This window comes from Porites lutea, chromosome 9 (assembly GCF_958299795.1).
Source record: "Porites lutea chromosome 9, jaPorLute2.1, whole genome shotgun sequence".
NCBI classification, from domain to species: Eukaryota; Metazoa; Cnidaria; class Anthozoa; order Scleractinia; family Poritidae; genus Porites; species Porites lutea.
Window position 1 is genome coordinate 11,549,363 of NC_133209.1, and position 25,617 is coordinate 11,574,979.

General features: G+C 38.1%; 3 protein-coding genes across 3 annotated transcripts; all 3 read left to right on the forward strand.

Moving 5' to 3' along the window:
- Window positions 1-7,273: 7,273 nt before the first annotated feature.
- Window positions 7,274-9,167, forward strand: LOC140948270 (neuromedin-U receptor 2-like). Its single transcript, XM_073397501.1, has one exon. It carries the CDS (start codon window positions 7,716-7,718, stop codon window positions 8,778-8,780), a length of 1,065 nt encoding a protein of 354 aa, XP_073253602.1. The 5' UTR covers window positions 7,274-7,715; the 3' UTR covers window positions 8,781-9,167.
- Window positions 9,168-18,803: 9,636 nt separating this feature from the next.
- LOC140948657 (tachykinin-like peptides receptor 86C) lies at window positions 18,804-20,235 on the forward strand. The gene has a single exon (XM_073397928.1). The coding sequence runs from the start codon at window positions 18,878-18,880 to the stop codon at window positions 19,835-19,837; it is 960 nt and encodes a 319-aa protein (XP_073254029.1). The 5' UTR covers window positions 18,804-18,877; the 3' UTR covers window positions 19,838-20,235.
- Window positions 20,236-23,861: 3,626 nt separating this feature from the next.
- On the forward strand, window positions 23,862-25,293 carry LOC140948733 (tachykinin-like peptides receptor 86C). Its single transcript, XM_073397998.1, has one exon. It carries the CDS (start codon window positions 23,936-23,938, stop codon window positions 24,893-24,895), a length of 960 nt encoding a protein of 319 aa, XP_073254099.1. The 5' UTR covers window positions 23,862-23,935; the 3' UTR covers window positions 24,896-25,293.
- Window positions 25,294-25,617: the final 324 nt, after the last annotated feature.

The following is a 25,617-nucleotide window of genomic DNA, read 5'->3' on the forward strand; positions in this document are numbered from 1 at the left end:
CTTGTCGGTGAAAAGCCTGATATAGGGATCAAGGACCATACCATCCGACATTGCAAGCTTATCGATGTGTCAGTACCATCCGACCGAAACACCTCGACAAAGGTCATTCAAAAGATCTGGAAATACAAAGACATTATCGTTCTCACTTTATCTCTCTTTTAACCAGTAATCAATATCAAATTTTAAAGGAAAACCTTTACCTTGGTGGCAACTTTGCAGGCGAAATGAAAGTGCCGACCAGAGAGTAAGCCGAAAAAAGCGATTGGTAGGCCACTCCTCGGTGGACCAATCCAGTCCCTCTTTTGTGCGGGGAGGCGGGAATGAAGATGTTCGGAGTGGAGGTCCATCCCAACGATTTTTAGGCAGGTATCTCTACCCTTTAGGTGTTTTCTACAAACACGAACTCAGGCGTGAAGGGTATTATGGCAGACCGGCAAGGGCAGGGGCGGGGGGGGGGGGGGGGGGAGGGTGCAGAGTTTAAAAATCATAAAGATAGTGATGAAGATAAGCAACCCCCATGATTGTGGACCAGGATGCATTCAACCAAGTGTACAATGATGGTGAAGAAAAAGGAGCTTAGCGCAGCCTGAAGGCCGGAACAAAATATCCGCAAAATATTGCCCACGCCACTTCATCCAAAGAAGGGGTAGATAATCGTAGTGTATTCCTGTAAGCACTGGCCTCGTAAAACTTAGCCATTACGAAACCCCGACCACTGGCCATTATAAAATCAAAAATTCATCCACTCAAATATATTTAACAGTAAAATGCGGCTTAGGGATCAAGTCATTTATACTGCGCCCTTCTGAGGAGGCGAGACGAGAAGCCTTTTCCCAGGTTGATTATTCAAATTATTTAAAAGATTTCAAGGTATTTATTCCAAAGTATATCAGTTACAACAATTACAGTAATTATCACATGGCAGTCATGCACACTTGGACTACACACCGAAGCATACATGCAATTATGCAATTACTACACATAATCAGCCTACTTTTTAAAGCTATGCCGTTATTTCACAAGTGTTTTTCAAAAAAAAAAAAGAAGAAGCTAAACTAAATTCACTAAACTCACTGTTAATTAAAGAGCTAGCTTCTTCGAGGGGACTATCGTTGATCAGACATGATGATACTTTTATGGACTTTAGACGGCGCGTTAACTCCCAAATAAAAACAGAGAATTCAGATTTAGAACAGTCAAGAGTAAGGAGATTTGACTGTAGCCGAAGCCAGCAAATTCAAGGTCCTTGTTTAGAAAGGTCTCTACGTTCTGGGTTGATTTGGCAGAATCGAAAATTAACGTATCATCAGTGTAGAGAATGACCTGAGGCAGAAAGCGTGCGTAGCTACCTATAAGCACGGTACGCACGTGCGTACCTGAAAACGTAGAGGGTTAAAAAAAAATGAAATGAAATAAAGGAAATAAAAACAATACTTATAACAATACTTATACTAAAGAAAACCAGATGAATAAATGATAATTTCAAAAAGCAGAGTTTGCCTGGGCTTGTAGCGTTGATTATTGAGAAGCAATCACGGACGTGCTTCAATTATTCAATGTTCAGGGAAAACGCTTTGACTTACAACGTAACCCCCTCCTTTAATCAAGGCACCCTTAAAAAATTGGGACTTAAAGTTGGGGGGGTGGGGGTTAAAAGGGGAGATTTGGAAAATTGTCGGTATCTCATTTACACTTCCTTGGGGCACCCTGACTGTGATTGGCCTCGGAGACGATCGAGAGACAGCTGTTGCCGACTGAGGTGACCTGTTGACGATCAGAGAGATAGGACTTAAACCAATCCAAGTGTCCTCAGTCAGATGAGCAAGAGCCAACTCATTTGAGAGCTTTCGGCTTTCAGGGGCCAAGAGGTGGTTCTCCTTGAGGTAGGTATTACAGCTAACACTGAACCGCTTCCTCGACATGTAAGAGTGTGTCTATAACATGCACTAGTTGTTAAAGACGTTTTGAAGTTTACATACCAAATACAAGTTTAAAAAAAGTAACTTAGTATGATAGACACAAAACAAACAACACAAATGCTAAAAAGCGCCGTAGCAATACAATATCCTAGTTCCTATCCTACTGACATGCATACATACGGTTACAGCTCAGTCACGGGGGCAAGTTAGCGCTTATACTCCTTCGACAATATGGATCAACCAAAGAATACCTTTCTTTAATAGTTTTAATAAGTAAACCAGGCAAACTGCAAGACATTCCTCGAACTTAAATAACCAGAAAACCTGTCAAACCGATTAAATCACCTAAAAATAGCACATCTCCGCATTTCATTAATGAGGGAAAGACTTCATCAAAAGGCTGACTTCATCGGCGTTGATGTATTAAATTATGACGTCTCAATAACGTCATCACCTGAAATCCCTTTTTATCGATTTTTAGGCTGTTAGGTACATTTTATGGCCACCGAGACATTCCTTGTAGAAACCTTGCACAGAATTGATAAAAATAATCATCATTTTCGTACCTCTATACGTTGTGGAGGAGCAAGTTCGGGGCGTTATTGCTACGAGTTTTATGTAAGTACTACACTGTTTCTTCCTGGATGTAAAGTACCATGAAAGTACTATGAAGTAAAAGATTAAAACGCCACATGACGTTATAAATGAACAAACCTTTCGATCTTCTTTAATCAAAGCTCCCGGTTTCTGAGCTTGCGAAATCAGATATGCAAACCCGGGTATTATCGCTTGTTTAATTCATGGCATCTAACAACAACATCCGTTATTTAACGCCCCCAAAATAAAGGCGAGAAAACAGGGCGTTCTATTGAATTTACCCAATTATAAATCATCGTACCAAAAATTATTAATCACGACTAGGCACTCTGTGTGTTTGCTTTCAAGCCAAAGAGAGAGAAAGGTAAGTGTTACTGTTAAGAAGAAAGAAGAATCTCGCACCAAAATCATTATACAATGGGTTAGTTCACAAAAACGACAAAGACATGAAAAATGAGAAATATTCACGGTCTTGGAGATGTGAACCTTCAAATAGAAAACATCACTTGGACGTGCGCTGGTCAAATCTAATTCAATAGGTTCTCATATTTTTAAAACATTTTTGTGTTTGAGTGAGCGTCTAGTATATGGCCAAGCGCACAAACCAAAAACAATTGAACGAATAGAAGCCTCCTAGGATTGGACGATATTGCTTCTCTCAAACCTAGCTAACCTGATTTTCCCGTTTAGATGCTGCGTTGCTAGTACGTATTGGTATTAGTGGCTGCTCCTTGCAAAAGCTTCTGAACTAGGCTATTGCTTTGTAAGGTTATGTAGTGATTCTGTAGTGGCACTTCATTCGAGTGGCAACTAATGAAGACTTGATCAGTCGAAATCTTAGCTGTTAAGGGAAACTAGACGTTCTTTTTTACTCTGACAAATGAGCACTTAACATGCACAACACACAATTTAAGTAGCTGTTGTGTTTTATTTTCTGTTCACTCTGTTACAATCAAAGATCCTTCAGCTAATATTAACAACGTTCCGCATACAAACGTATGGAGAACGCTCCTTTAATATTTAAAATTAAATTCATTTAAAAGATTCATGAATTTGCCTTTAATTTCTACATGAATAATCTAAACGGTTACGTAGAACCAAAACGAATTCAAACTGCGGTTTGCTCGGCTATTATTTTGCCCAGCAGGCACCTTATTTCAAACTAGGATTTTTGATAACCAATTAAAATGAATAAATCCAATATTCTAATGCAATCCTTTAAAACATTCGAGGCCTTACGAAGTTACATCGCGTACAGGTGTCGAACATCATTTCGCCACTAAATACTGATCTGTACGATGAGAAAAAATTTTCATCCAGTTCTCTTATCACTGCTAGCTCACTTCCCGAAATGTTACTTTACCCCAGTAAGAGACAGCCGCGGCCGGATTCAGAATCAACTGCATTTTAAGAGCTTCACTGATCAATTATGCTTGGTAAGCAATTGTTACCATCTGCCTAGTAGATTCAAACAAACTAGTTATTGTAAAAATTTTAGGTTGTATAATCTTAGGTGCTAGTAGACTTTAAAAACAGGTATTGACTGCTTAACATATGTTCATCTTCGCCTTTGAACAGTGGAAAATGTCAATTTGCTGTTGTCCGCAACTTATATTTGTTTTTTATGCCGTGTTATACCCTTTTAAAAGTCGTCTGCCTCAAAGAATAATTTAAAGAGCTGTCGGTTGCACCAACGTTTTGCTCGCGATAATTTGTTTTTCCTTGCATTTGTCGTGCGAAGTGTTGACAACAATAATTCATTAATCATTGGGAATTATTCGTAAAAGGTTTTAAAGTAGTTGAACAACAATAGCTGAAGTATGGTTCATTATTGATGAATGTAGTAAAAAGGAATGGCTTCTATCCTTGAAGTTAAAAAACAAAAAATTAAGTGGCACCAACGTTTACCCTAAGGTACGTGTTTTATAAACATATGTTCTTCATGAAAATGAAAGTTTTATCCGCCCTCTCTTAAATACAGGAAGTATATTCTGAACTTTTGAAGACATCTGCTGCAGTTATAGGATAGAGAGCTGCCGCTCTCACTAACCTAATTTAAAAAAAAAGAAAACAAAAAACAGATGGCTCTTACTACCAGAAGTTCTTGCGTCTCTCAGGTTATGTTATTAGCTGTGACCATTCCCTGTTCATAGTTATTTTCCGTTCCAGTTTTTTTAATCTGATAAAAATAAACAAAAACAACAACCAAGGTATTATTGTATATCCATCCGTATTTCCTAGAATCTCTTCTCTATGCTAACCTATCCACGGCTCTAATTCTTTCACTTTTTCTCGTTTATTGAGGATTTTTGAGCGGTTATAAATGATTTTTAAAACTCAACAATAGCACAATATCGTCCAAACATGAGTAAAATTAATGAGAATATTTTATTGACCTGCTGTGCAGACATAAGTGAGAACTCCGCTCATTGTTTAGCTTAGTGCTTGCTTGACAATGGATGGCTAGCGAACTTTGAAAGTTTTAATTATCGCTGTACTCGGTGCCATAATTCAAGGCTGCCATAGAATTTGGTGTGTTTCCCAAGGTATTTAGGCCACTAACCATCTTTCAGAGGACTCAAATGCTAATGGAAGGGAGAAATCAATTATTCAGCAACGAAAAGTGCGTCGGCGAAAAACATATGTTATCAAAAGCTGAGTGTTTTATACCTCTTAAATGTGGTAGCTATTTAGGATGAAAAAAGCACGGCATGGTAAAGAAGCAACAGAAGAGTAAATGGAAAGATAAAACCGGTTAAAAACTGAAAAAAAAAAAAAAAAAAAACTGGGTTAAAACAGTAAATAAATAAATAATGCCCTGAACATTTTAAGTCACTGTATTTTAAATTTATATAGTGTCCCAGGACCGAGCAATTTTTTTCCTAATTCCTCAGGTTTATGCTACATTCTAGTGAAACGTTAATGGGTTTTTCAAAAGTATAAACAACTCGCAGGCTATAACTTTGTTTGTAATTTTCAGCTTTTGAAGTGGATTGTTCTCTTTCGTTACTCTTTCAAGTATTCTCATATGGAAAGCGGTTCTTTCGTGTGAAGATGCTTCTATTTTGTTCAATTAGACACTAAAAGTACCTAAAATCAAAATTGCGAACTAATGTTGTTGAGGCAGTAAAAAGATGTTGCAGGAGTTGCGCTTTCTACACCCTTAACTGATGCCTGTAGGGATCATGTATTGCCTCGCATAAATTAAGTATTGATCATCTGAGCTCCGCACTCAGTGCATGTGAATTTAATGACTCAACATTTTGGCCAGGCGTTAGTCGTGAAATATTTGATGGAAAAGAGCTGAAAAGGCATTCTATAAACATAAAATATTTATTTATTAAATTTAATATATTGTATGCTGGACAATTTGACAAATCGAGGCTAATAAGAGACGTGTGTTTTTTCAGTGACAGCCCGTCAAAAACAAACCTTATAACGCCAAACATCAATCCACGAATGTAAACATTCTTGAAATCATTGTACCGTTTGATTATCTCTTTTAAGCTAGTAGTTCTAAGAGGGAAAAATGTTGATTTTCCAACGAACAATAGCTGACCGAAAACCGAAAAAAATCGTTTGCACTAATTAAAAACCTGCCTACCGGCAACGACTGCATGCCCCCATAGAGCTTTCCTGAATTAACAACAAAATAAAACACAGTAGTTAGGTGGGTTGTGTTGCCAACAAAACTGAAAATCTAAATCACTAGGTTAGTTATAACATCGTCGGATAATGGCCAAAAAACAAAGCCGGATGTTTTCGTTGAAGACAATTCAGGCTTCAACAGTCTGAACAGCAAGGGACAACTAGCCGAAAAGGTAGGCCAGTTATGCCAAGGTTGTAGGAGTTTTCGTAATTTAACCTCTGACATCAAAACACAGTCTTATTAAAGGATTATCTGAAGTTAACTAAACTCCTCTGTTATGGACTCGTAACCAATTTAACAGGCTTTCACTAGCAGATTTCTTCAGAAGTTAAGAGGTCATCTGACACTAAAAAAAGCAATTTAAGTAAACACCTTCAGCACCTTCAACCGAAAGTGAATTTCCCCATAATTTAGCGATCATGATACTGTAAATAATAAGTGAAAGTAAAATGTGAACTGGAAGAAAATGTAGTAAAACATTTAGTAAAACTGTTGGTAAAACAGGTTACTTCGGAGAAAGGAGCAAACTAGAAACTTGATGAATTATGCCCTTTCAACCACAGCTTCGCATCTTATTATTAAATACTAATATCATAATGGTGATGACCATCATTTTAACTGTAGTATAAATAAACACATTTTTATTTCGTCTTAAATTTCTTAGTGGTGCACACGATAACCTGAAAAACAGGCGTGCTTTGCGCGTGCGCCCCAAAACCCGCCTGAGTGTCCCCAATTAACACACAGGTTGACAGGCTATGGACACGAATGGCTCTTGAGGCAATCATCGCCCCAACTGAGTAACATTGACCGTTCGACTGTGAAAATCCCTCAGGCAGGAGGCTCAAACCCTCGGGGCAACAAACTTTAAAACAAATTAAAAGAACACAGAAAATTTAAAAGGGCAATTTTATGATAATTTCAGAAAAAATCAATTATGCTAATTTAGAAGAGAACTTAAAAACTGTCATAATAGGGTACCTGTTTCACTTTTAACTTGATATTCTTACTAGCAACAATGAACGTTGCAAGAGGCCTTTATTGCTTTACACCAAGTTCCGAGGAATGCTGCAGTGAAATAGTGGTGAGAATAGACAGTGTCAAAAAACTTCAAACATTACCAAAAGCGAACATCTCAGCATAGAACCACCAATAGTTGGCTTTAAGGACTTTAAAACTTTTGTACACTTTAAAAAGAGTAATCAAGTGTTTAATACGAGTGCAGTCCAAAGTATTCTGGTTTTCAGTTAACTTTAAAATGCCTGACACAAGGTGAATGCAACTTGGTATTTTGCGAGTATTACTGACGCTCTATTGAAGACAGTTATTATACCTCGCTTAAACCTCAAGATCACGTTCAATCTCATTGCATTGCGTCATACATTTCCTTTTCTAAAACTTCTTGAAAAATATTTTTGCTCTTGCAGCTATTTTAATCTCACCTAAGAACAAAGAAGTTGAGAAGAAACTTGTCGCACAAAGATTACGAACAACTGCACGGGTTGAAGACCTCAATTAGACAACAGCCATGAACATTACACTAGTGGGCCATGAGTAACTCAACCAACACAACTCTCGGACAGTTACAACAGCGCAACAAGCAACATATTTTCGCAGAAGTTATTCCCATAGCAAGTTTGATCGTCCTCACGAATGGAGTCGTTTTTCTTCTCTTCTACAAAACGAAAAGCTTACGTACTCCAGCAAACTACCTGCTACTTAGCTTAGCCATAAGCGACTTAATGACAGGGTTGATAAATATCCCTCTGTTTATTGCTCAAACTTTAAACTCAGGTGATTATCGAATTATGTGTGCTTCAGTCCTCTTGCACAACGTGGCCTCATTTTCAATAGCCTATCATATAACCGTCATTACAGCAGAAAAATATCTTGCAGTAGTTAATCCGTTTGGTCGTAACATGATGAGTAAAAAGACAGTCTCCAAGACTGTGAGTATGGTTTGGCTTTGGTCGGCATTACTTGGAACACTTCCTTCCTTTTGGTTCGAAAAATGGTTGCTATCTCCTGAATCTTCCACCTTATACTTGTACGTCGGATACAACATTTTCTGCCTCGTCTTCGTGTTTTTGGTGCCGTTTATGTTTATGCTTTATGCGTACTGCGTCATGTTCAGAGCTGTTTCGAAATTCTTACAGAGAAGAGATTCTCGAACCTCGAAGAAGTCTACCAACGAGAAAAAGTGCCTGATAATTCTGTTGACAATGGCAGTTACCTTTGCCATCTGTTGGCTACCATTGTTTACAATGTTCTTAATATATTCTTTCAGTAACGTTGGATGGATTAATACCGCGTCTCACCCCGCCATGAAACACGTTGCGCAAACATTTACCATCGTCCGATATCTTAGCTCTGCGATCGACCCTTTGTTGTACACCTTCTTTAAGCAAGATTTTTGGAATGCTTTTCGTGTTCTCTTCTTGAATGAGCGCCAAGCGAGAACGCCATCTGTTACTCTGTCTATGAGGAAACTGGTTACACAAAGGTCTCCGGCCGGCAGTGATCAGAATGACCCGACTGTAGATGGAAGCCTTATAGAAAACCTCGCGACTGAAGAGATGGTTGAGCTGCACCAAGGCACAAACAAAACGAAATAACTTTTAAACCACATAGTCTGTATTGACATTCTGCGGAAAAACAGGATGGTCTGTTCTTTCTGTGTAAAACATTACGAAAACTTGGCAAGATGTGTAAAGCTGGCTGCCGACTACGTGAAAGCGACTAAAGTCACATATGTAGCCACCAATGCAATAAAAAAAAAAAAGGTTTGCAAACAAAAACGATTTTGTAAGCTGTTCATTATAGATTCATAGTTGACCACCTCACATAGTTGAGAGCTCGACTTAAACTTTGCTTCCTAGGTCCTGTACGATAGTACTCCATTGAGTATATGTGTATATAACCCCCGCTTTTTACTGTTCATAGTCTTGACAAAAAAAAGGGGGGGCTTTTATTGTTTACTTTGAGCTCTTTCTGATCTAGAATGATGTTTATTAACGACAAAAACCTACTTCTAGCTGTACCAGTTTTAATATACTCATTATAAAGATTTTCAAATGAGAGCTTGCAATAAAATGTTAGCTACATTGAATATGTTAGTAATTTTGGTAAAAGCTGCTTGAAATTGCTTGACATTTAGCTTTGTTTCTTATGTAAATCGTTATCTTGCGCATTTGGATCAGCACTGTTGGCCATTTACTGAATATGAATTTATTTCATGTAGTTAAAAGGGAGAAATACGAGAGAGTGAGAAAGTATATACTGTCGAGAACGCAAGTCTAGAAGCCTAGTACGTCGGTTGCGATAAATACGCCCATTTGCCCCGAACTACTCCATTCCACTTCCACGCATACAACGCAAGCTGTCAATAATAGGGCTGAAAAGTCGTTCGGTTTGTGGTATGAAGTATAACTGAGATAGGAGAAGGACACGCCCCAATTAAATACTAAGGAGGTGAAAAATAACGAAATTGCCAAACTGATGAATCTATCAGTTTATTGCCCTGATAATGTTTGAAGGATCGGGAGGAAAACGATTAAGAATATTCATCTGTAACTTAAGTAAGAAATATATTATAGGTAATGCTAGTTTTCTTAACTATGTGTATGAATGTAAGAGAATATTAAAGCTCTAGATAATATAAAACCTTTTGTCAGTCTTTCACTACAGCGCCTTCAGTTCAAGTCTATGTTCTGTGTTCTATGAAAACTTTTGGCTTCCCGGTAAAACTAGGAAAAGAATGTCAGAGAAGCAACGTCAGCATTGTTAAAAAGCCATCGGTCTGAGTAGTTTATCTAGATATCTTATGTTAACTACCTGAAAGACTTACACAAATGCATTTAGAGTTATACTGATTAATGCCTGCTGACGAGAGGAAATAAGTTAAGGTAAGGCCTAAAGGATATTTAGCTGGGCAGATTTAACCGGGAGGGGGAGGTGGACGAAAAATCCGTAAAGGGGCGAGGGGAGGAAGGGGAAAGTTCCCGAGTCCACCCTCTCCCTTTTCATTTGTCATTTCTGGTGGGTCGTGTTATAGTTTTGCTTCAGGTGCTTTTTTTTTCACTGGGCCTTGTGGGTAGAATTGATAATATCAAAGAGAGGTATTCACATTTCCCTTCAGTTTCTTGTACTCCGTAACGGATAGAAGAGTGTGGTTAATTCCGCAGTAATGTTCCCGAATCTTCTTCATAAGCCCCGCTGGACAAATTTTTGTCTCGTGGGCTCATTAGGAACGAGCCAATGAGAAGCGTCCGACATTTGACATTTTTTTAGCTGTGACGTAAGAAAAGGACACCATTCCAAAGCACGAAGCATTGAAAGTATAGTGTTATCGAAAATTATTTGTTAAGCTTACAATTGGTATGAAAATATGTCCTCTTCCTCCAAAAACCAAACATTTTTCAACCATTTTCTCTGTTTAACAATAAAGCATTACCGCGAATCTTCGCATATTTTTGCACGGTGTCCTTTCCTTACGTCACGCTCCACATTTGGACACATTTGGCCGAGTGGGGGACTAATTCGAACGAAAGGTGAAAATATCGACAAGACTGCCTTCACTTTTAGCGCTCGTGAAAAAAAAGGATTCAATATTTCTGAAAATTTTTTTCGAAAATGAGTTCTTGAAAGATATGGAAATCTACCAAAAGAAAACAAATTGAAGGGTCAGGGGCATTTTAAGGGTCAGTATCTCAAGTAAGACTCCATAATATGTCCCCAATATATATAGAAGATTTCCTATGTTTCTATGCATTCCCCTGTTTTCCGTACGTTATCCCTTGTTTGCCGTGTTTTTCTACGTTTTCCTCTGTTTTTCCCTGACTCTCCCTGTTTTCCCGTGTTTTTCTACGTTTTCCCTTGTTTCCCCCTGTTTTCTATGTTTTTCCTTGATTCTTCCTGTTTTTCCGTGTTTTCCTATGTTTTCCCCTAATTCTCCCGGTTTTCCCGTGATTTTCTATGTTTTCCTATGATTCTCCCAGTTTTTCGGTGTTTTTCTACGCTTTCCCCTGTCTCCCCGTGTTTTCCTATGTTTCTCCCCGTTTTCCAATGTTTTCCTATGTTTTCCCCTGATTCTCCCTGTCTTTCGGTGTTTTTCTACGTTTTCCCCTGTTTCCCCGTGTTTACCTATGTTTCCCCTGTTTCTCCATGTTTTTCCGTGTTATTCCACGTTTTCCCGTTTTTTTTCTGTTTCTCACTGTTTTCCCATGTTTTTCCGTGTTTTTCTACGTTTTCCTCTGTTTTCCCGTGTTTTCCTATCTTTCTCACTGTTTTCCCATGTTTTTCCGTGTTTTTCTATGTTTTCCCCTGATTCTCCCTGTTTTTTATTGTTTTTCTATGTTTCCCGTGATTCTCCCTGTTTTCCCATGTTTTCCCTTGATTCTCCTTGTTTTTCCGTGTTTTTCTATGTTTTCCCCTGATTCTCAGTGTTTTCCAGTGTTTTTCTATGTTTTCCCCTGATTCTCCCTGTTTTTCCGTGTTTTTCTATGTTTTCCCCTGATTCTCCCTGTTTTTCCGTGTTTTTGTATGTTTTCCCCTGATTCTCCCTGTTTTCCCATGTTTTCTCAGTGTTTTCCTGTGCTTTTCTATGTTTTCCCTAATTCTCTCTGTTTTTCCTTGTTTTTCTATGTTTTCCCCTGATTCTCCATGTTTTTCCGTGTTTTTCTATGTTTTCCCCTGTTTCTCCGTGTTTTTCTACGTTTTCCCCCAATTCTCCGTGTTTTTCCTTGTTTTTCTATGTTTTCCCCTGATTCTCCCTGTTTTTCCTTGTTTTTCTATGTTTTCCCCTGATTCTCCGTGTTTTTCCTTGTTTTTCTATGTTTTCCCCTGATTCTCAGTGTTTTCCAGTGTTTTTCTATGTTTTCCGGCCTGATTCTCCCTGTTTTTCCTTGTTTTTCTATTTTTTCCCTTGATTCTCAGTGTTTTCCTGTGCTTTTCTTTGTTTTCCCCTGATTCTCTCTGTTTTTCCGTGTCTTTCTATGTTTTCCCCTGATTCTCCCTGTTTTCCCGTGTTTTTTTATGTTTTCCCCTGACTCACCCTGTTTTCCCATGTTTTTCTACGTTTTCCCCCAATTCTCCATGTTTTCCAATGTTTTCCTATGTTTTCCCCTGATTCTCCATGTTTTTTAATGTTTTTCTATGTTTTCCCCTGATTCACCCTGTTTTCCCATGTTTTTCTATGTTTCCCCTGATTCTCCATGTTTTCCGTGTTTTCCTATGTTTTCCCTTGATTCTCCCTGTTTTTCCGTGTTTTTCTATGTTTTTCCTGATCCTCCCATGTTTTCCTATGTTTTTCTAGTTTTTCCCTGATTCACCCTGTTTTCCCATATTTTTCTATGTTTTCCCTTGATTCTCCTTGTTTTCCCGTTTTTTCTACGTTTTCCCCTGTTTTCCCCTGTGTTTCTATGTTTTTCCTTGATTCTCCCTGTTTTCCCATGTTTTTCTATGTTTTCCTATGATTCTCCCAGTTTTTCGGTGTTTTTCTACGCTTTCCCCTGTCTCCCCGTGTTTTCCTATGTTTCTCCCTGTTTTCCAATGTTTTCCTATGTTTTCCCCTGATTCTCCCTGTCTTTCGGTGATTTTCTACGTTTTCCCCTGTTTCCAATGTTTTTGTATGTTTTCCCCTGACTCTCCCCGTTTTTCCGTGTTTTTCTATGTTTTCCCCTGATTCTCCCTGTTTTTCCGTGTTTTTGTATGTGTCTCACTGTTTTCCCATGTTCTTTGTTTTTCCCTGATTCTCCCTGTTTTCCCGGGTTTTTCTATGTTTCCCCTGATTCACCCTGTTTTCTCATGTTTTTCTCTGTTTTTCCCTGATTCTCCCCGTTTTTCCGTGTTTTGCTATGTTTTCCCCTGATTCTCCCCGTTTTTCCGTGTCTTTCTATGTTTTCCCTTGATTCTTCCTGTTTTTCCGTGTTTTGCTATGTTTTTCCCAGATTCTCCACGTTTTCCCATGTTTCTCGATGTTTTTCCTTGATTTTCCTGTTTTTCCGTGTTTTCTCTATGTTTTCCCTTGATTCTTCCGGTTTTTCCGTCTTTTTGTGATTAACGAAAACGTTGAATTTCGTTCAAGACATAACTGCGCTCCGCTGCAATTGGTGACTTCTTGTTTTCTAACTAGTGTCGTCCGCCATGGCAGAGGAAAATTACCGAAAAGAAAGGTAACAGTGTGATTTTAGCCGTCTTTTTTTAACATAAAACTTGATTTGTATCAAGAAAAGATTTCTTTAACGCAAACGGTGTCGGCTTGGGACAGGAAAGTTCAAATAAAGACATCGACCTCAGAGGCCATGAGGGCGAGAGGAATAATTGTTTTAGTAAAATCCAACTAGTTGGTCAAAAATATCGAGAATAAAAAAAAAGTAGTTCGTTAAAGCTAGACTTTAATCCTTTTTTGCCCCCAAAAAGCTCGCGCCTTTCACTACTAGCGGGCTATAACATATAGCCTAGAAGTAGCTCAACCAATCACAACGCAGCATTGATAATAGACCACCAGTTGGATTTTACTAATAATTAAAATATTAACGTATTTACATAAAAATGGTCGTCTAACTTTCCGCTGAAAATAACTTATCACGTAAATTGAATCAGAACTGGATTTGACATAAGTGCCAAATTTAACAATTATTATTTAAGCTTGAAACTTATAAAATTCGATAATAAAATACCGTAATAAGTGTTCACATGTGGTGTTATGTGGTGCTAAGGGTATAATAAATTAAATTTGTAGTGCTAAAAGTTATAGAGAATTGTAATACGTGTGGAGAATCTATGTACATGGTATTAGGTGAAGAACCCATTAAAATGATATAAATAACTAGTTAAGATTTGGCAAAGAGAGAAATGGCTGCTAGTAAATATATATTTTGATTGTAAGCATATTGACGTAATATATATATAATTAAGTGGTAGAATTATTAAATAGAGGATATTACACGGTGGCGCAAAGAAATGAATTTTATTTTCGAGTGGCAAAACAATATTTTACGAACGAGCGCAGCGAGGGAGTAAAATATTGTTTTTGCCACGAGAAAATAAAATTCATATCTTCAAGCCGCCGTGTAATGTTCTTTTTATTATATAGACAAAAAGACATCGATAAAATAATAGAGGGAAATGACCGAAATTACGTTATCGATAAACTCACGTGTGAGATTATGGAAAATAAACCACTCGGGTCCCGGATGTAGTTTTTATGAATTTTACGAGTGGTATAAAATCCAGTAAAACACTCGTGTCTATAATTAAATAGGATTAGTTTATGGTGTAACTTGTTGTTAGTAAGAAGAAGTGTGTGGAGTTTAGTAGAGTTGCAGTATGTCTTTGAGAGTTCCGGTATGTGTGGGTTGTGGTATTTGAGTAGAATGTTCTTGACCAGTTTGTCTGTCCGTTTGTCTTTATTGTATAGAGTCTTGTAGTAAACAGTGGGTCTGGTAACGTCATTAGTCTGTTTGTTTTTGAGGCGTCGTTGGTGAGCAGTGCATGTGATCCATGGAAATAAATGTTCAGTGATCAGGGCTCAGTTGTTCAAATTAGTGCTTAGTGATTAGTGCTTAACCCAGGGTTAAATTTAACCAGGGTTTCTTTTTCTTAAGCTCCGTCCGGTGAGTAAGTTTATATGAAAGTGATCATTACTTTGAGAGGGGAGGGGAAGGGAGGGCTTGAGCAAATGGAAACTGAGTCACGTTTCCGAGATAAATAGCTGGGTACAACAAGTGTCCTGAGGTGAGCGTTTGTTAGAGAATCAAAAAATGAAGCAAGCAGGTTTTATTTTGAGTTAGAAAACCCAGATTTAGGGACAAATATAGATAAGCTGTTTCGAGCATTTTTCGGTGTTTTTGAGCTAATTCTAAAACAAGGTGTCTTGGCGCCTTTCTTGGCCATGTGTCATCGCGTTTTGATCTACAAAAGGGGTCGCCCTAAGGACTTGCCCCCTAGTGCACCATTGGGTTTAAATATTGGTCTTACGGTCTAAACACACATACAAAATTGACTCCTCTCTAAAAGCAGCTCTAGATTGAATGGGAGTTTCTTGCAGAAAAACATCCTCTTTATTCCAAATGACTTTCTCGTGCTCTCTTTGTGTTATCCGCTATCCCCGTGTTATCCGTGATGATACAGTGAGTCAGAAATGTCTCCTCTGGAACGAATAGCTCCTTTATGCACTCGGAATGAATTTTAACTTGACGTAAAATTTTTCATTATTCGACAGTTTACTGTAATCCTTTCAGACCCTTTCCAAGAGAAAAAATACCAGGTTGCATATATACCAAGTCAAAAGTCGAATTTTGCTGCCTTATAGGTGGTTTTCATGCAATCTCGGGAGACACAAATAACAATGGTGAAGTGAACAAATGCTGGTGGACGAACAAAGCGAGCTAATGAGCGATCTTTTGTTTACCGTCCACCGGCATGGCGGCGATGACGTAACGTGAAAACCACCCATTTATTACTCGATGCCTAGTAATGGAAGCTATCAACTGCCTACTGATTTAACCAAAGATTTTTTCCACTTTAGCACTGGCAAAGTTTGGGAGGAGGGCAACCTAATTCTGATTATAAAAAAAATGCACTTTATTTGAGACGTGTCAATGTATTTAGTACGAAAGGACCAATTAGGGACACTATTCTTACGTCTCCTACTGGAGACGGGACCGCCATTTTGCGTGGTCATCCGAGCCACGAGAAGGTCTCGCCGCTTGTAGTGCAAAGGTAGTACCTTCATTTCTCAGTCATTTTATGATACAGATGTTTGTCCAACCCCGGAAATCCAACCCACGACCTCCCGCTCTGCAGTCAAGCGCTCTACCTACTGAGCTAATCCTGCTGGGGTAAAAATAGTCAAAGGGACGCGGTACGATGGAAAGAGAATAACAAAAAAACTGCTTAACAAGGAGGAGGGTCAGTAAAATTTGAAGAAGGCGTTCCTCGATTTGCTCAAGCCCTCCACTCCTCTCTCTAAGTAATATATGATCGCTTTCATATAAACTTACTCCTAGTCCCCGGACGGGACTATTAATAAGCGATTTTCACGGGCCTTCATGCTGACAACCGAGCCTAGATCACGCCACACCCAGTTTCGATATAGAGCCAACTTATGTGAAGTATGATTGACAAGTGTGATATGTTAACGCACACCGCACGTTTGTGACTGGTAAATGACCGTAACTGTTTCTTCTAGAGCCTATTTGCTAAACGCAATCGATTGTGAAAACGCAGTGTTTCAATTTATTGAAAATCAAAAAGCTGCGATTTGCTTATTTGGAAGGTTTTATAAGTTTACGCCTCTCAGCGCCGAGAAGGAAGCCCTAAACAAATGCAGCTGTCTTGGTTTTTTGTAATATTGGCTTCGGTTTCTGACTGATTTCAGATTTGCCGATTTCCGGATTTCCGGGCTTCTGCATTTCCGGTTTACGTGTCAACCTGCATTCGACTTTGTAGAGCCGGTTGAATGGACGGTTTATTCGAAGTCATAGTACTTAAATCTCAATTTTCTGACCCAAAATGAAACCTGCTTAATTGATGTTCTGATTCTCGGGCAAGCTCTCACTTGTTGTTTTACCGAGCTATTTAGCTCGAAACGTGACACAGTTTCACCTGTTTGGAGCTTCGGATTGTCAGCATGGGATTCAAATATGACCGCATACCAGCAGTTTCTAAACCACATTTACTGGAATTTTATGGAATCTGGCATCTCAGAGATTGGAATATGGCTCAATTTGTGAGTCACTGCCAGTAATGAATTAGGCAAGACGTACTTTTGACAAAATCTGCTTGAGATAGATCCTTAACGCTAGCTGAAAATATCGCAGAAGCTTGCGTATGCGTCGATACAAACGGTCATAACTTTTAAAAATACTGAAATCGTACAGGGGTTTTTGTAAATTCTTTATAACAGACGATCTATTTTTCTGTGTGTTTGGTCTAGAGCTTTCAGCTAGGTCCCAAACGTCAGAAATAAGCTTTTAAACCAGGGTCATTTTTGGCCTTTCGCTCCAAGGCAAATACTTGGGGGCATATTTTGCTTGATTTAGTCTTTCCAGCTAAATTTGGCGCCGGAATAACTAATACTTTCATGTAGAACTAGAGGTGTTTACCTATAAATAGATATAAAATTCATTGGCAGATGGTGCAAATCAAACATTTTACAGCGCCGCAAAAATGCCTCCTTTTCAATTTTCAAGACGTGCAAATTGGCCGTGACGTGACAAAATACTTAACGCCCCCCAGCGCAGCAAGAAAATTATTGTAAATCAAAGCAAACCTATTTTAGTTGTAGTCTCGATAAAGCCTTTCACTTGCCAGAGTTTCAGGTAAAATTTTTTTTCACGCGAAATTGACTGGGCGGTTTTTACTTAGGCTACGACAAATGTTCCAAAAATTCGAGATCTCAAATCGTCTTCCAAACACATATTTTCCGAAAATTGACGTTGGGTACCCCTGACTACAGCTGAAACTAGGCGAAATAATGGCTGAAAACAGCAAGAAGACAACTCGGAGGGCGACATCTGCTATTTGGAGCCTATTTACGGAGCTGGACAAATCTAAACGTACACTATCGAAGATAAACTTAACATGGATGCAAGTAATCATGTTTCCATGTTTTTAAACCAGGAATTAGTTTGAATGAATAATTAAGCAATTACTGAATTCAGCTTTCGTAGGATATGAAGAATTAAGCAGATTTCGAAGGGTGTTATCAACCTCTGCCTCGATCTGCTTAATTCTTCATATTCTACTGAGCCTCATTCATTAATTGCTAAATATTTATAATAGTAATGACCATCATTTTAACTGTAGTATAAATAAACACATTTTTATTTCGTCTTAAATTTCTTAGTGGTGCACACGATAACCTGAAAAACGGTCGTGCTTTGCGCTTTCTGCCCCAAACCCGCCTAAGCGTCCCCCAATTAACACACAGGTTGACAAGCTATGGACACGAATGGCTCTTAAGGCAATGATCGCCCCAACTGATTAACATTGACCGTTCGACTGTGAAAATCCCTCAAGCAGGGGGCTCAAACCCTCGGGGCAACAAACTTTAAAGCAAATTAAAAGAACACAGAAAATTTAAAAGGGCAATTTTCTGATAATTTCAGAAAAAATCGATTAATATGCTAATTTAGAAAAGCACTTAAAAACTGTCATAATAGGGTACCTGTTTCACTTTTAACTTGATATTCCTACTAGCAACACTGAACGTTGCAAGAAGCCTTTATTGCTTTACACCAAGTTCCGAGGAATGCTGCAGTGAAATAATGGTGGGAATAGACAGTGTCAAAAAACTTCGAACATTACCAAAAGCGAAAATCTCAGCATAGAACCACCAATAGTTGGCTTTAAGGACTTTAAAACTTTTGTACATTTAAAAAAGTGTAATCAAGTGTTTAATAAGAGTGCAGTCCAAAGTTTTCTGGTTTTCAGTTAACTTTAAAATACACAAGGCGAATGCAACTTGGTATTTTGCGAGTATTACTGACGCTCTATTGAAGACAGTTAAGGTACCTCGCTTAAAACCCAACATCATGTTTCTCATTGCATTGCGTCATACGTTTCCTTTTTTAAAACTTCTTAAAAAATATTTTTGCTCTTGCAGCCATTTTAATCTCACTTAAAAACAAAGAAGTTGAGAAGGAACTTGTCGAACAAAGATTACGAACAACTGCATGGGTTGAAGACTTCATTTGAGACAACAGCCATGAACATTACACTGGCCGTGAATACTTCAACCAACACAACTCTCAAAGAGTCACGACAGAGCGACAACCAACATATTTTCGCAGAAGTTATTCCCATAGCAATTTTGATTGTCCTCACGAATGGAGTTGTTTTTCTTCTCTTCTACAAAACGAAAAGCTTACGTACCCCAGCAAACTACCTACTACTTAGCTTAGCCATAAGCGACTTAATGACAGGGTTGATAAATATCCCTCTGTTTATTGCTCAAACTTTAAACTCAGGAGACTATCGAATTTTATGTGCTTCAATGCTCTTGCACAACGTGGCCTCATTTTCAATAGCCTATCATATAACCGTCATTACAGCAGAAAAATATCTTGCAGTAGTTAATCCGTTTGGTCGCAACATGATGAGTAAAAAGACAGTTTCTAAGACTGTGAGTATGGTTTGGCTTTGGTCTGCATTACTTGGAACACTTCCTTCCTTTTGGTTCGAAAAATGGTTGCTATTTCGTGAACCTTCCACCTTATACTTGTACGTCGGATACAACATTTTCTGCCTCGTCTTCGTGTTTTTGGTGCCGTTTATGTTTATGCTTTATGCGTACTGCGTCATGTTCAGAGCTATTTGGAAATCCTTACAGAGAAGAGATTCTCGAACCTCGAAGAAGTCTACCAACGAGAAAAAGTGCCTGATAATTCTGTTGACAATGGCAGTTACCTTTGCCATCTGTTGGCTACCATTGTTTACAATGTTCTTAATATATTCTTTCAGTAACGTTGGATGGATTAATACCGCGTCTCACCCTGCCATGAAACACGCTGCGCAAACGTTTACTATCGTCCGATATCTTAGCTCTGCGATCGACCCTTTGTTGTACACCTTCTTTAAGCAAGATTTTTGGAATGCTTTTCGTGTTGTTTTCTTGAATGAGCGCCAACCGAGAACTCTCCGGCCAGCAGTGATCAGAATGACCTGACTGTAGATGGAAGCCTTATCGAAAACCTCGTGACTGAAGAGATGGTTGAGCTGCACCAAGGTACAGACAAAACAAGGTAACTTTTAAACCACATAGTCTGTATTTACATTCTGCGGAAAAACAGGATGGTCTGTTCTTTTTATATAAAACATTAAAAACCTCGGCAAGATGTGTAAAGCTGGCTGCCGACTACGTGAAATCGACCAAAGGGATGGCTAACAGCTATCAAGTCACACATGTAGCCACCAATGAAATAAAAAAAAAACCTTTGCAAACAAAAACGATTTTGTAAGCTGTTAATTATAAATTCATAGTTGACCACCTCATAGTTGAGAGCTGGACTGAAACTTTGCTTCCTAGGTCCTGTACGATAGTACTGCATTGAGTATATGTGTATATAACCCCCGCTTTTTATTGTTCATAGTCCTGACAAAAAATGGGGCTTTTATTGTTTACTTTGAGCTCCTTCTGATCTAGAATGATGTTTATTAACGACAAAAACCTACTTCTAGCAGTATCAGTTTTAATACACTCATTACTAAGACTTCCAAATGATCGCTTGCAATAAATGTTAGCTATATTGAATATGTTAGTAATTTTGGTAAAAGCTGCTTGAAATTGCTTGACATTTAGCTTTGTTTCTTATGTAAATTGTTATCTTGCGCATTTTGATCAGCACTTTTGGCCATTTACTGAATATGAATTTATTTCATGTAGTAAAAACGAAGAAATACGAGAGAATAAGGAAGTATATCAGTCGAGAACGCAAGTCTAGGAGCCTAATACGTTAGTTGCAATAAATACGCCCATTCGCCCCGAATTACTCCATTCCACTTTCATGCCTACAACGCAAGCTGTCAATAATAGCGCTGAAAAGTCGTTCGGATTGTGGCATGAAGTATAACTGAGATAGGAGAAGGACACGCCCCAATTAAATACTAAGGAGGTGAAAAATAACGAAATTGCCAAACTGACGAGTCTATCAGTTTATTGCCCTGATAATGTTTGAAGGATCGGGAGGAAAACGATTAAGAATATTCATCTGTAACTTAAGTAAGAAATATATTATAGGTAATGCTATTTTTCTTAAGGTGGCTGAACACAGTTTTGCGGGCGGTCAGCGGTGACTCACGTGACCGTAAGTGTTTTAACTTAGACAAACAAACATGGCGGCGAAAAAGCAATGGTACACAGATGACGATTTCTCAAAATCTACTCATCAAGATTTTGTGATATTTGGCAGAATTTTTACTTTTATCGTATTTTAAATAATGAGAACTTTAAAATGGAATTTGAACAGACGATTTTTGTGACACATTTAATAATTATAGTACAATTGTATTATTGATTATCTGAAAACCCCTCTGTTAAAATTTGGTCAAATAAGTTTCAAATGATAATGATTAATTATAGTAAGCTGTGTGCAAGTTTATAGGAAAATCTAATGAGTGAATTTTCCGTAAACTGAGCAGAAGTGAAATTTTAAGGTTGTATTCAATCGTTCATGCTGCCATGGAAACTACGAAAATGTCAAATTTTACCTGTCAATCAAAATCTTTCATCAATATATTTTCCACTTGCCAAGTTTCAGCTTGTGAGCTGCAACCCTTCTCTTGCCATGATTTAGCAAATGACATATACTCAGAAACTGCCAAAACTGTGTTCAGTCACCTTAACTATGTGTATGAATTTTAGAGAATATTAAAGCTCTAGATAATATAACAAAACAACAACAAAACATGATGGAGCTACTGTCGAAACTGGTAAACAAGTGACTTTTACAGTGACTGTAATTGTCTTTCAAAGTAGCTCGGCACAGCTATGTATTAGTGTTTATCTATTATTATTAAAATTGGTGAACACTGAGACCACTGAGCCTTTCTAGTAACAGTGAGTGTAATTATAGCCTTGGTCTTGTTTTCTCGACAGCTTTGTTTCTTCTATTAAAATTGTGCTTGAATAATATTTGAATGTTAATAAAGTGTTTGATTCCTTTATCTGTGAAAAAATTCGTTGAATTATCGAAACGTTGTTTAACTACCTTTAACTGATTTCAGAGCTAAATTTTTCTTCAGCAGTTTGTAGAAAGATGACTTAAAATTATTCAAGAGAAGTATTCCTCCAGTGTGGGACGATCCAGATCGAAAAAACTTGAAGTTGAATTTCCGCAAAGGCAAGTTAACGCATTTCTTAAGGGCACACACGACATACAAGTTTCCGATCGAGTATACAAACGGTCATAACTTTTAAAAATACTGAAATCGTACAGGGGTTTTTGTAAATTCTTTATAACAGACGATCTATTTTTCTGTGTGTTTGGTCTAGAGCTTTCAGCTAGGTCCCAAACGTCAGAAATAAGCTTTTAAACCAGGGTCATTTTTGGCCTTTCGCTCCAAGGCAAATACTTGGGGGCATATTTTGCTTGATTTAGTCTTTCCAGCTAAATTTGGCGCCGGAATAACTAATACTTTCATGTAGAACTAGAGGTGTTTACCTATAAATAGATATAAAATTCATTGGCAGATGGTGCAAATCAAACATTTTACAGCGCCGCAAAAATGCCTCCTTTTCAATTTTCAAGACGTGCAAATTGGCCGTGACGTGACAAAATACTTAACGCCCCCCAGCGCAGCAAGAAAATTATTGTAAATCAAAGCAAACCTATTTTAGTTGTAGTCTCGATAAAGCCTTTCACTTGCCAGAGTTTCAGGTAAAATTTTTTTTCACGCGAAATTGACTGGGCGGTTTTTACTTAGGCTACGACAAATGTTCCAAAAATTCGAGATCTCAAATCGTCTTCCAAACACATATTTTCCGAAAATTGACGTTGGGTACCCCTGACTACAGCTGAAACTAGGCGAAATAATGGCTGAAAACAGCAAGAAGACAACTCGGAGGGCGACATCTGCTATTTGGAGCCTATTTACGGAGCTGGACAAATCTAAACGTACACTATCGAAGATAAACTTAACATGGATGCAAGTAATCATGTTTCCATGTTTTTAAACCAGGAATTAGTTTGAATGAATAATTAAGCAATTACTGAATTCAGCTTTCGTAGGATATGAAGAATTAAGCAGATTTCGAAGGGTGTTATCAACCTCTGCCTCGATCTGCTTAATTCTTCATATTCTACTGAGCCTCATTCATTAATTGCTAAATATTTATAATAGTAATGACCATCATTTTAACTGTAGTATAAATAAACACATTTTTATTTCGTCTTAAATTTCTTAGTGGTGCACACGATAACCTGAAAAACGGTCGTGCTTTGCGCTTTCTGCCCCAAACCCGCCTAAGCGTCCCCCAATTAACACACAGGTTGACAAGCTATGGACACGAATGGCTCTTAAGGCAATGATCGCCCCAACTGATTAACATTGACCGTTCGACTGTGAAAATCCCTCAAGCAGGGGGCTCAAACCCTCGGGGCAACAAACTTTAAAGCAAATTAAAAGAACACAGAAAATTTAAAAGGGCAATTTTCTGATAATTTCAGAAAAAATCGATTAATATGCTAATTTAGAAAAGCACTTAAAAACTGTCATAATAGGGTACCTGTTTCACTTTTAACTTGATATTCCTACTAGCAACACTGAACGTTGCAAGAAGCCTTTATTGCTTTACACCAAGTTCCGAGGAATGCTGCAGTGAAATAATGGTGGGAATAGACAGTGTCAAAAAACTTCGAACATTACCAAAAGCGAAAATCTCAGCATAGAACCACCAATAGTTGGCTTTAAGGACTTTAAAACTTTTGTACATTTAAAAAAGTGTAATCAAGTGTTTAATAAGAGTGCAGTCCAAAGTTTTCTGGTTTTCAGTTAACTTTAAAATACACAAGGCGAATGCAACTTGGTATTTTGCGAGTATTACTGACGCTCTATTGAAGACAGTTAAGGTACCTCGCTTAAAACCCAACATCATGTTTCTCATTGCATTGCGTCATACGTTTCCTTTTTTAAAACTTCTTAAAAAATATTTTTGCTCTTGCAGCCATTTTAATCTCACTTAAAAACAAAGAAGTTGAGAAGGAACTTGTCGAACAAAGATTACGAACAACTGCATGGGTTGAAGACTTCATTTGAGACAACAGCCATGAACATTACACTGGCCGTGAATACTTCAACCAACACAACTCTCAAAGAGTCACGACAGAGCGACAACCAACATATTTTCGCAGAAGTTATTCCCATAGCAATTTTGATTGTCCTCACGAATGGAGTTGTTTTTCTTCTCTTCTACAAAACGAAAAGCTTACGTACCCCAGCAAACTACCTACTACTTAGCTTAGCCATAAGCGACTTAATGACAGGGTTGATAAATATCCCTCTGTTTATTGCTCAAACTTTAAACTCAGGAGACTATCGAATTTTATGTGCTTCAATGCTCTTGCACAACGTGGCCTCATTTTCAATAGCCTATCATATAACCGTCATTACAGCAGAAAAATATCTTGCAGTAGTTAATCCGTTTGGTCGCAACATGATGAGTAAAAAGACAGTTTCTAAGACTGTGAGTATGGTTTGGCTTTGGTCTGCATTACTTGGAACACTTCCTTCCTTTTGGTTCGAAAAATGGTTGCTATTTCGTGAACCTTCCACCTTATACTTGTACGTCGGATACAACATTTTCTGCCTCGTCTTCGTGTTTTTGGTGCCGTTTATGTTTATGCTTTATGCGTACTGCGTCATGTTCAGAGCTATTTGGAAATCCTTACAGAGAAGAGATTCTCGAACCTCGAAGAAGTCTACCAACGAGAAAAAGTGCCTGATAATTCTGTTGACAATGGCAGTTACCTTTGCCATCTGTTGGCTACCATTGTTTACAATGTTCTTAATATATTCTTTCAGTAACGTTGGATGGATTAATACCGCGTCTCACCCTGCCATGAAACACGCTGCGCAAACGTTTACTATCGTCCGATATCTTAGCTCTGCGATCGACCCTTTGTTGTACACCTTCTTTAAGCAAGATTTTTGGAATGCTTTTCGTGTTGTTTTCTTGAATGAGCGCCAACCGAGAACTCTCCGGCCAGCAGTGATCAGAATGACCTGACTGTAGATGGAAGCCTTATCGAAAACCTCGTGACTGAAGAGATGGTTGAGCTGCACCAAGGTACAGACAAAACAAGGTAACTTTTAAACCACATAGTCTGTATTTACATTCTGCGGAAAAACAGGATGGTCTGTTCTTTTTATATAAAACATTAAAAACCTCGGCAAGATGTGTAAAGCTGGCTGCCGACTACGTGAAATCGACCAAAGGGATGGCTAACAGCTATCAAGTCACACATGTAGCCACCAATGAAATAAAAAAAAAACCTTTGCAAACAAAAACGATTTTGTAAGCTGTTAATTATAAATTCATAGTTGACCACCTCATAGTTGAGAGCTGGACTGAAACTTTGCTTCCTAGGTCCTGTACGATAGTACTGCATTGAGTATATGTGTATATAACCCCCGCTTTTTATTGTTCATAGTCCTGACAAAAAATGGGGCTTTTATTGTTTACTTTGAGCTCCTTCTGATCTAGAATGATGTTTATTAACGACAAAAACCTACTTCTAGCAGTATCAGTTTTAATACACTCATTACTAAGACTTCCAAATGATCGCTTGCAATAAATGTTAGCTATATTGAATATGTTAGTAATTTTGGTAAAAGCTGCTTGAAATTGCTTGACATTTAGCTTTGTTTCTTATGTAAATTGTTATCTTGCGCATTTTGATCAGCACTTTTGGCCATTTACTGAATATGAATTTATTTCATGTAGTAAAA

Coding starts and splice junctions, on each gene's coding strand:
- LOC140948657 (XM_073397928.1), top strand. CDS start 18,878: ATGAACATTACACTGGCCGTGAATACTTCAACCAACACAACTCTCAAA.
- LOC140948270 (XM_073397501.1), top strand. CDS start 7,716: ATGAGTAACTCAACCAACACAACTCTCGGACAGTTACAACAGCGCAAC.
- LOC140948733 (XM_073397998.1), top strand. CDS start 23,936: ATGAACATTACACTGGCCGTGAATACTTCAACCAACACAACTCTCAAA.